The 12,117-nt window shown below is 39.2% G+C and overlaps 1 protein-coding gene across 5 annotated transcripts in view; it reads right to left on the minus strand.

Annotated features, from left to right (window-relative positions):
- The window catches only part of Sgcz (sarcoglycan zeta), a 1,001,745-nt gene extending 989,845 nt beyond the window's left edge, over positions 1-11,900 (minus strand). For 2 of the 5 annotated variants that reach the window (XM_052752060.1, XM_052752058.1), the window contains exon 1: positions 11,001-11,900. In XM_052752060.1, the coding sequence (XP_052608020.1) occupies positions 11,001-11,039 (39 nt within the window). In that variant the 5' untranslated portion in view covers positions 11,040-11,900. The remainder of the gene's footprint in view (positions 1-11,000) is intronic. The other 3 variants (XM_052752057.1, XM_052752061.1, XM_052752059.1) reach the window with 3 other exon arrangements.
- Positions 11,901-12,117: the final 217 nt, after the last annotated feature.

The following is a 12,117-nucleotide window of genomic DNA, read 5'->3' on the forward strand; positions in this document are numbered from 1 at the left end:
GGCTTTCACCCAATAATATTACCGTGGATCACGGGCCTTTTAATTTAAAATATTAATTTAGAGATTGGATTATTTAAATCAAGGAGCAGTATAAAATAGTGAAAAGTGTTCTTGTGGGATAAAGGCAATGTTTATTCTGTTAGTTTTTGTAGTTACTCAGAATCATTCTCATTGAGATAAAATGTAAGCTACAGTAAATACTTGTAATTTTCACAGACTTTTCAGCTTATTTTCTTGCTTGGTTTAAACTCTGCCACTATTTGTCAGTAACTTAACAAGTAGAAAATGATATTTCAATCTTTGAATTCGGATTTCCATGTGTGTGCTGGAAAGGAATTTCATAACATCGAATGATTTCAGTTTACTAATTCAGTTGATAGCATATCTCACTAAGCATCAGAAAGTTGAGACACAGAAAACAGAAATCTTAGTCTAAACATGGTTTTAGATGATGTTATAATGGCAGAAGTCTATTAATATTATGGTAAAATACAACATTAATACTGTAAACTGTAGAACTTTCCCATTCCTACTTTTTCAATTGTCTTCATTCCACGGGAGCGGGACTTCGACATCATGCCCAGAGATGACCGGCCACACTAGTGTAAGCCCATGAACTGTAGACTAGTGGCTGTGGAGCTCCCATGGGACTGGACTAGGCCCTCAGGATACGAAAGATGTTTATTTGGCTCGAACTGTTTGGGGAACACCCAGGCAGGGGGATCGGGATCTGTCCCTGGTGTATGGGCAGGCTTCTGGGAATCCGGTGCCTGTGATGTGACGCCTTGCGCAGCCTTGGTGCAGTGGGGAGGGGATTGGACCTGCCTGGCCTCAGTGGGCCGGGCTCTGCTGACTCCACATGGGAGATCTTGATTTGGGGGATGTAGGGATGTGGGGTGGCTTGGAAGGGAAGGCTGGGGGATGGGAGGAGGGAGCGGGTGGGACCTGTGGGTGGTATGTAGAGTGAGTAGAAAATTTCTTAATAAAGAAAAATTTAAAAAAAGTTTCTGAAACCCACTTCAAGTGTATATGAGATGCATTTTAGCCAAGAGTCACTACTTGCATTAAAATGTTAGACATTCTGAAGTCAGGTGCCTCTTATGTTTATTCTAGTTCATAAAGTGCTAGAGATTCAAGAATCAATTGATGCATATGCTACAAAACAGTATTTATAAAGATGAAGGCAATTGTGTATTATGACCTGACTTGGAAGTGTATGAAATATACTCGGCTTCATTGCCACATACCAAAAATATATTTAACTGATTCCACTGTGTGCTGCACATTCCATAATTACTAAACTCCTATAACTTCTTTCAGGAATGATTTAAGGAGAGGCCTTATCTTTAAGAAAACATGCATCTGCTCACCCTTTGAACCATGACTCACTCACATATGAACTTTGAGAAAGTTGATGAGATGAAATAAAACCTAACTGTTTCTGTTGCTTAGAGCAATCAACAGATCAAAACATTGATTTTTACAAAGTGGATTTGAAAACATTAAACAAAATGCTGAGGTAGATGAGTTGATTTATTTTAACTTCTTCAAAACAATGACTCCACACCAGATAAAAATAAGGAGCATTAGAATTTCATGCATTTGGCAATATAAGTAATTATTCTTCACAAAGGCCAAATTTGAAAGCAATGAAAAGTGAAATAGTGACTAATATTGGAATAAATTTGAATTAAAAGGTTCCCAAAAAATCAGTGTCACTGATCAGACTGTCAGTCTAAGGGCATGCAGGGTTTCACTCTGTAGCAAAGAGGTTCAGAAGTTCCTGAGCTACTGAATAATGAAATACTGTGCATGGCATACCTGTGTAGGCACAACATTCTAATTTAACCTGTTTGCCTACATTTTGTAGCTTCTGACAAATAAGAAAATTCATGGAGGAATGAAGCCTTTTGCAAGAGATGTACAATACTGTGGTATGGTTTTTAGGACTGAAAACCTTATAAGTTATATATTCACCGTAATTTCAGGTATGTACATATTTGTTCATAATAAATGCATATTTATGCAAGGATTTACAACTAGAAAAAAACTGTATTCTCTGCCCAATAGTTAGTTTAAGTTACAAGTAGTTGTTAGAATGAAAACACAAATGTGCTTTTATGGCAAATGCAAAGAGTATTTAAGTCAGCTGGAAAGACTGTCAGTTTTAGGACAAAAAAATGGGTGTTCTTAATGTTAAATCCCAAGCAACTGCTTAGGAGAAGTGAAATTTACTTTGTTTTTAAGACTAGATAAAATTTCTCATGCATCTTATGTTGAAGGAGAGGTGGAAAGTTCAAACACAATTCTATAAATCTTGAGGTAAGCAATCTAATTCCTTGGATTAGCCTTTCCTTCTGTTTGGTTTTTTTTTTTTTTAATGCTGAGATATACTGAGTAAATGCAGACTCCTAGAATCACAATAATAGAATATTTTCCCACTCACGACTTTGTTTTCTTATTTCATGTTTCATAAAATCATTCTTGTCCACGGAAGCTTATATAGTTGGTTGGTTGTTTCTACCCAAGAAAATTTCAAAGGCCCCTTTTTAATATTAGGTACATACTATATTTTTAAACCATTCCATAGAAAGATGAGAGATTACCAACAAACATGAAAATTAGAAAATGATCATATGTGAGCATACATGCCCCCAGCGAAAATGAATACATTATTTTTGTGACTTTCACAGAGTTAAGGTTTTCACTTTTAACTTTTTTTCAGAAGTAACCCAGAATGTATATGGCCAATAGCCATTGTTAATTCCAATGAGGCAAAGACTAAGCAGGGTGCTTCTACAGGGATAAGAAACATAATGCAGTCTGACTCCCCATCCTGCTCCAAAGTTCAGAACAGCTTCATCCTGTTGACTTTTTGTCCTAGAAGCAGTCAGACCATAACAATGATAGCCACAGAGTTGCTTTGAAGAAAGCATCTTCAAAGAATGCCAACCTCCAGCACTGATGGTGAAAGAGAAGGCATCTAAGAAGTGAAGATTCGTCAAAAGGAAATGTGTGTTATACATTTAGTCAATCTGTTTGGAAATACTCAGACTTGAAAAGTTTAGAAAATGTTCTCAGAGAGCATTATTAAATATTCATCTCTTATGAATATAAAAGAAATGCCTTTCTGGAATAATATGCTACCATACTTTTATGAATTTATACATATATAACTTTTTTCAAAAAATAACAAAAATGTTAAAATAAAATTATGTCAAAAGTTAAAAACAAATTTTATTGTCATATATTTAATTTTGTTAAATATGAAGAATTTCTATGGAGATCTTCAGCCTCATTGTGAATTAAATCATCTAGTGTTCATTTTCAGAATTTTGCTTTTATCATAAATCTAAGTGCATGATAATTAACATATGTGTGTGTGTGTGTGTGTGTGTGTGTGTGTGTGTGTGTGTGTATTAATTTTAAGACAAACTGAATGTACAAAAGCTAAGGTGGAAAACCCTTGCTACAAGTCAAATTCAGTTTATGGTTTTTAACAAAATCAAAATTGGAAGTAAGGTGAAAAGTAAAATACTGGAGAAAATATATAAAATTACATAACTTATATAGGATTTAATTTTTCAGAGTTATTTAAGGTTATGAAACTATTATCCTCACTTTATTTATTATCTATCATTTAAAAGAAACTTTCTGAGATAAAGTCTCTTGTAGTCTGGCTGGCCTCAAATTTATTGTATAGCTGAGGACGACTTGAACTTCTGATTCTCCTGCATCTACCCCCCCAATAGCTGGGATTATTGGCATGTGTACATACCTAGGATTCTGTTACTTACTATTGGGTTTTATCACTAAATATCAACCTACAGTAATTTAACCCAAAGATTAAAGATGCTTTTTAATGATTTTTTGAAGGCATGAAGAGTGAAGAGCTATTCTGTATTAAGAGTAAACACGTTGATTGCAGCTCAAATGTCACCGCTCACATTGGAAACAAGAATGTCAGAGAAAATCCTTTATTCCGTGAGAAATGTTTTCCAAGCATCTCTGGATTTTAAACTACATGCAATAGCACAGAATTTGGAAACAGAAGACATAGAATTGAGTCATTATTTCACTTTTTATTAACCTTTTGATTCTCAACACTTCATTTTTCTGAGCTACAATTTTGCCCACAAAATGAAACTATGATATCGTGCAACCTGGCTTGATTTTCAGATGAAATATTTGAAGGATGGAAACAGCTATGTTAAATTTATCAGTTTGAAAACAATTTTCTTTGAAGAAGATACAAACATGTCATTTTCAAAAAGTTCAGGTAGCCGTAGACTCATAGACCAGAGGATTAAGAGATCAGATGGCCATGAGGTTTCTAACTTATCCTTTTTCATCTTACAGTTTGAGGCAGTGTCTCTGGTGAACTGAAAGCTAAGAGCAAGCAGAATAGGTTAACAGAACCAACTAGAAGGACTTCTGATTAATTAATTAAATACTGGAATTATTTGGAATGTACTTTTAAAGAAATGATTCAGCCATGGGTAAAAATGAATAGAACAAAACCCTCCAACAAAACCCAGTTCCCAACCCTAATATTCCCTACCCTGCTAAATCTGAAAACTGTGAGAAGGTTTGGAGACCATGCCTGCAGAGCTGCCTTGAGTGCAGGCCTGAGCCGGGATCTTAACTGTATCTGCTTGTACAAACAATCGATGCAACTTACACTACAAAACTGAAACATGACAAAGTTCCCAAGGCTGCTAGATGCAAAGTGAGTGCTCTGGTGCCTTTAGATATCTCAGGATTCTAATATTGCTACTGAATGTTTCCATTAACAGCTAAGTCTAAATCTTAGGCCCTCTTTCTCTGATAGGCATTACCATGGAAATCAGATTCTTTGTGAGTAGATATAGAAATACTTTACTTTTAAAGATTTTTTTTTATTTCACCTTGGCTTAGAAGCACTCTATGTTACCAATCTAACACCACAAAAATATGACCATGGCTTATATTATTTTTATAGCCAACCTACAAAAACTTATCTAGGCATATATCAAGACAACTCCCAAGGTACATGATTCAGTTTTTAATATTTAGAACATGAATGGTTGTGATGTTTTTTGGAGGAATACTCATATTTAAATTTGCTCACTCTTTGGTTAACTTAGAATTGTCTATTTGGTCTCATTGAAAACATATCTCCCCATACTTCTAATATTCATCCAAAAAAGATACAGCCAAAGAAAAACACATATGTTAGTAATATTAGCATATTAAAATCTTCCTCATTTTAATGAGGTAACTTTGACTCTCAGCATTTTAAAGGCCATGAGTAATGTTTAACTTTTCAGCTTATAAACTTTTATTTTGTTAGATGAGCATTTGCCCACCTAGTCAGTCAAAATTTAAGTGCATATACTCAAACAACCCATAGAGATCTGAACCAAAGAAAATGCTCATTTTCTTTAGCACCTTAAATCTATAAGCCTGCTGAATTGCATTTTAGCTGAAATCCCAATACCATATGAGAAAAAAAGTAACTAAATATCATATAAAAGGAATGCCCCAAAAGATGCACACTGATTTATTGTCTTACAACATTAAGCCATCTTGCAGAGCTATGATTTTGAGTCCATAAATCTTGAAATTCTTTTTACTGCTACTTCAAAATTTGATGTATCTTCAATTGGTAAAGTCCGGAGATCAGCAAAGCTGTAATAGCCAGTAGGAGCTCATGATCTGAGCTTACTAATGGCAGCTATTGACGGATACTTCTCAAACTAACTATACAATTCTTCTCAAGAGCAATTTCTTCCTAATCCTCTCTCTGTCAGTATCAACTATATCTACTCATCCAACTATAAATAATGTTTCACTTCTATTAAAGTTTATTTCACTTCAATTAACTACATTTCTGAATATTTAAAAAAATTAAAACTATAATCCCCAAGACTCACATGGTAGAACTGACTCCCATAGGTTGTCCTCTGACCTTTATATGTGCACCCTGGAATTTGCATATCTACACACACACACACACACACTCAAGTATATACACAGAATAAATAAATAATGTAATGACAAAGATTCATAAGAACAAATAGTAATTCCTATACACGAAAGAGATGGGAGAATTTCACTCTTCAATAATTCCACTTACTGGAATACCCTATACATACCCTTTTTCAGAAATTTTATTTTTGAATTGACAAAAAAGAAATACACACACATACACACACACACACACACACACACACACACACACACACACACACACACACATATATATATATATATATATACTTCATGATGTTTTGTATGCATATTTCACTATGTATACATTGTGACATAACTACATCATAACTCATAAAAATTGCATATATTGTATTTTACAAAATATAAACATAAATTTCAAATGTCTCACCACAAAAAATGAGATAAGAAACATAAATTAGCTTGATATTAAACCCATAATCTTAAAACATTATGTTGTTTCCCACAAAGGCATACAATTAGGCCTAATTAATACCAATTAAAATAATATTAACTTTAAAAATCAACGTTAATTTCTCCTAAATCTCTGGCTAGTTCTTGTTATCAAAAAGTTGGAACTGGACATAACTGAAGAGAAATTATATCTCCTGAAGATGTGAAAGAAGTCAACCAAGCCACTGTTCACATGTATGTGTCTTTATTCTTAACCAAAAAGTGTGAATATAAAAAGCAAGTTGCTAAAAATATGACATGTGTTGGAGAGTACTATTTTTCACTATGGAATGACTAGCATAAAAAATACCACCTACTTACACTCTTGCAAAGCCTCCCACACTGCAGCAAGCTCCACTTTTCTGGGCTGAGTGTCTTATTGATGAAACAAAAAAATCATTTTTAGAATTCATCTAAGTGCCAGCTCTCTTATTTGATGCAATTGTAGACAAATGTACTATGGTATTTGTTACAGACTTCTGTATTTTGGAATCAACCACTTGTTTAAATATATGCAAGTTTTTGCTAGGTAATCATTTCCTTCCATACAGTACTTTCCTAATGACCTAATTGTATCATTCTGGGAGGGTTTTGCCTTGCCTCTATAGGTCAAGTTTCAACTTCTTAGCTGACAAATTGTGTTAAAGAGATAACATTAAACAACTGTAACCTATCTTCATTGCATTATCTCCAGCAATTAAATTATCCTTATTAAAAAGCTGGTTTATTCATAGCAAGATAAACTAAATAGTTTACCATTTTGTCCCCAGAAAAGAATTTTAAAGTAGAAGCACTGTTCTCAGGCTGTTCTAATGGTAGAAAATTTTGTTTTGACTTCTAACCAGTTTTTCTCTTTAAGGAGATTTTGAAAACAAATAAGTAAAAGCTCAAATTAAATATAACTGTAAAAATGAAATTATTCAAGAATGGATTATTTGCAATTAAAAGCATAACTTTCTACATGCCTATACAGGAAAATAGAACTCATTCTAAAACTCAGTGCTCATATTCTTTACCGTACTTTATTCATACTTAGTGTTTCATAATCATAAATTATCCTTATAGAGAACATATTTTAACATGTCCACTCTGGGGATCAGTGGTACTCAGTCCTATGATGTAAGAAAAGTTGTTTGAAAGTGGGAAATTGTATAGCTCAGTACAAGTCAGAGTTAATATTTACCTATCAACTGGTCAGAGGCACTCAGTACCCTGTAACTAGAGATATTCCAGGGCTGACGATACTCCTTCTAATATCAATATTCATTAACTCCCACATTTCCAAAGCAGCAACCCATATTCTGGGTTGTTTGATGTTGTCTCGTCTTTAAAACAAATATTGAGGCAAAATCCAGAGCAAAGTTTATACATTCAAAAAGAAACAGATCAAAGAGAAAAGAACAGACCAAAATTCTTTGACTGGGAACTGGATCCCTTTTTACCACTGGTTTATTTCATCAGTGGCTTGTGTGTAAAACAGAAGAGGGAAATATTCTTGCCTTCATTAACAAGTTTTACACACATAACTATCTCAATTACCCACCAATAAATCCTTTAATGTGCACGTTATATTTATGATAGTGATAGAAATGATTTCACATCTAATTATTGAGGCTAATCTTTAGTATTTCAGAAAACTCTATTTACTTTATGACATATAGTAAATACCATTGCCCACACTCACAGCACAAATATATACAGATACATACATATTCTTTTCAAATGTTATAAAAAGAAAGTTTACCCCGAAGCAAGGATGATGAGTAGCACAATATCCTGTTCTTAAAGCCTGAGGTTGACAGCTGTATTTAATGATACTGATGATTTAAAACTGAGCTAGATTAGATTATTATACTATCCTACACACTTGTTTATGTATCTAATCCCTGCCAGCATCATCCAGGTACTTTAAAGCAACCACAAAACTAAAGTTTATGTATGCAGCTTTGCCTTAGTAAAAAGACCACTGGAATGGAGGGGTAAAAAAAAGTCAAACTGTCAAATAATGCTCCCAAATAGGTGCCTTCAGCATTTTTACTCCTTTTTCAGCGGAGTAAAAACAATGGAGGTTTTCTAGTATAGAGCCATCACAGAACAATTCGAACAGAAGCAATCTGAGAAACCCAAGCCAGTGGACGCTGCTGTAAGAAAGCCATTCCAACAAGCGATGTCACCACAGACCACATGTTTCTCAGAGGTCAAGTATTCCAAATGTGGGGTCAAAAGCCGACAACACAAATTTGATGGATGCATCAACTATGTCCTAGTAAGGCTTGCCCAACTTGCCTCGACTGTCAGCTTTGACCCCCACAGAAGTATGCCCCTGAGACAACTTCTTAACATCCCCAATAGAACTTTTCTTCTAGCATTCCTTCATTTTCCTTCCCAGTCATCCTCAACACTCTCTTTCCACCAAAGCCTTCTAGTCCTCTACCCTGGGCTTCCCCGGCAAGACTAGTACCCTGTGGCTGTGAGAACCATCACCTAGGGCGTAGGAGCACTAAGGTTAAGTCGTGATCCTTGACTAACCCCAGGCAAAAGTTTCCACAGTGGTCATGATGCTTTTGTTCCTTTAAACAATGTCGTGTCTATGTATCCAGGAATTCATCGTTAGGAACCTAAGGAGTGTCATGGAGAACAATCTGCTCAAATCATGTTTTCCTACCATCCCCTATTGTTAGAAAAAAAAAAGTTAGCAAGTACCCAGTTGTCTCTACTACACACATCACATTCCTGCGTTCTTTTCAAGTAAAGCCTACTTCCTCTCCCAAAACACAAGGATGTTTCGAGACTGCAGCAAGTGATTTTTTTTTTTTTTCCAAATACAAGGCAATGTGTCCTGTCTTGGTACAATAGAGGGATAACAGGACTTTTCCATCCAGGCTAAGGTCTACTGATTGTGACCTTGGCCAAAGCACAGGAACTTGTTTGCCAACTTTAACTGGAACATTAGAGTTGCCTCTATCCCACTTCGTGTCCTCCAAGGAACCCAGAAACTTGGACTGAAGTATTGTCTAAGGTGTCTTCAAACAGCCCAGGCTGCCTGGAGCTACATGCGCAGGCAGGCACCAGAGGGCTCTAGGCTCTACCAGCTTCCTTCCCCTGTGGCTTGGGAACCACCAGGAGACAGGAGTACCCACTGGAGCTGGACAGGCTTAGTGATTCTGGCAGAGAGCAGGCTGCAGGGGATTCCCCAGAACTCAGCCAGCTCCTTCAATAGACCCATTTCCCTGATTGTTCTCAGCAAATCTCTACTGGTCATATTTTCCCAGCAGGAAGGAAAGTCGAAAAAGTCCTTACCTGGACAGAGTCCTTACATGTAAATCTCTAGCAAAAACACCCTAAGCAGAATGGTAGTGTACAAATGCCGGGGGGGGGGGGGGGGGGAGTAGAATGGATACATACATACATATATATATATATGAGTGTGTGTGTGTGTGTGTATGTATGTATGTATATAATTTGATGTAATTTAATGCTCCCAAGTCTCTTTCTTTCAGCATTATCATCTACCAGTGAGCGGGACATTTAAATTATTTTGCGATTTGTTGGTTTTTAAGTTCTTTCTTTTTGCACTGGCCCTGCAGGCAGAGACACCCACAAGCAGAGCGGTAAATTGGTGACCTGGATGCTCTGGGGCCACTTCAGGACTGGTAGGGCGAAGATACAAAAGGGCAGGCACCACATGGAATGCAACAACAGACTGGGCCAGGGCGGATTGGGGGTGTCCTCCGACCCGGGAGGTTGGGCGGGGAGGGGCGCCCCGCCCCCTCTCGACTGGTTTCCACCCAGAGTCACCCCTTCCCCAGTTCCTCAGACCCGGCCTGGTTATAGGATTAGCAGGTCTGTCTGTCTTGTGCAGCTAGTGGAGACAGGCCAGCAGGGGATCCCTAAGTCTCTCCTCTCGCCCTGTGCACCCCCTGGATGATCCCCACCACCCCTTCGCGCCCAAGGCAGTCAGTGGCCATCAAGAGGGAAATGGTGTGGGCGGCGATGGGAGGAAGGGGTCCCTGCCTCGCGGGGGCCAGCAACACCTCTGTGCAGCGAATTAGCCAAGGGAAACAGGCTGTCCCGGTGTCGCGCGGGGGCAGGAGCGGGACAGGAGAGCGACGGGCGGGGACCGGAGGCAAAGTGGCCGCCGCGCATCTCGGACAACTTTGCCGCGAAAGCGGGCGACCTCGAGTAGAGATTGGGGGGACCGGGGCGGGGGAGGAAGGCGACCTCCAATCCGGGGCACCGAGGAGCCTGGGGTCCTGCAGCCCAGATGCCACTAACCACCCGCGAGGAGAGCGACCGGGTGGCCTCCGGCGGGAGCCACGGCGCGGAGGGCAGCCCCGCGCGGGAGGGCAAGGGACAGCCGCCGCCTGCGTGTCCGCGGCCCTGGGAGGGGCGCTGCGCCGGGGGACACCCCGCCCCAGATGCCCCCTCGCCGTCCCGCGGGACCGGCGACTACTCCAGCGACGCCGGGAAGCGGCGGGCAGAGCCCGGGATGCTAGCGCGGCAGAGCGGAAAGCCAGCGCCGCCGCCGCCGCCGCCGCCGCCGCAGGACCACGTACCTTGAGCTCCTGGATGTCCAGGTCCGTGGATCTATCCATGGAGCGAAACTAAAGGAAGTGGAGAGGAACCGGTCAAGTTGCTCCCCGAACCGATCTTTTAGTCTTTTAGTTTCCAGCTGAAACTCAGCTTTATCCTCCTCCAAGCCCTGGCAGCTTCTCTCAGTCTCATTCTCCGTGGTCTCGCCGCCTCCGCCGGTTTAAAAAAAAAAAAAAAATGATATAAATAAATAAATACTAATGGTAATTCACTTTGTTTTACTTCTTCAAAGATTTAGGGACAGGTGATCTTTACCGCGGTCCACCACGGCTCAGTCGAATCCAGCAGAGGAGGGGGGAAAAAAATTCCACTCTATTTCAGATTATTTCTTCTTCTGCAATAAGCTTAGAAACCAGCGAGTTGCTGCATCCCAAGAAAAAAAGCTGCTTCCCTGGACAGCATCATGCGGCAAAATTCAAGCAAATGTGTTCAAACTGGAGAGAAGAGTATGTGATAAAAGCCTTCCTCCGTCAGGCATACTCTGGTAGCTAATTTAGCACGCTGTGAGTCCCAGACATTAGCAATCATCAATTTCCCTGGCAAGATAACTGAATCCCCGAAGTCCTGCATAGACTTAAAAAATGTCTTGTAGCTAAGAGGTATTCTCTCAGTGGGGAAAAGACGGTAATAAAGTCTGAAGGGACCGTTCTCCTTTGAAGGTTATGCTAAAAGAGTTGAGAGAATAGGAGGTTGCTCCCACAGAGAGAAAAGAGGGAGAGAAGAGAGAGGGAGACAGCAATTTTCCTCCCGCTTTGCTGTTTTACTGGCCTTCACCACCAGGTGACTGACTTCACTTCTCCCTTCCCACAGCCAGCACTAAGGGGATTTCTCTCATCTGTCAAAAAGCAACATTTCCTCTTCAGACAAATACAGTCGCTGGGTCTTAAAGACTGCCCTCTGTCCGGAATCTACTAGGTGACAGGCATTTTAATTCGCTTCTGCTCTCCCAGCTTCTTGCTCGGAAGCACTGGGAGACAGACATAGGCTTGCATGTATCGTTTTTTTTTTTTCAGGCATTCAATTAGATCTCGGCTGTAGCCAACTAGATCTCAGGTGTTTAAATGTCAGGTTGCTTTTACC

This window comes from Peromyscus californicus, unplaced genomic scaffold (assembly GCF_007827085.1).
Source record: "Peromyscus californicus insignis strain IS unplaced genomic scaffold, ASM782708v3 Scaffold_23__1_contigs__length_62951481, whole genome shotgun sequence".
NCBI lineage: Eukaryota > Metazoa > Chordata > Mammalia > Rodentia > Cricetidae > Peromyscus > Peromyscus californicus.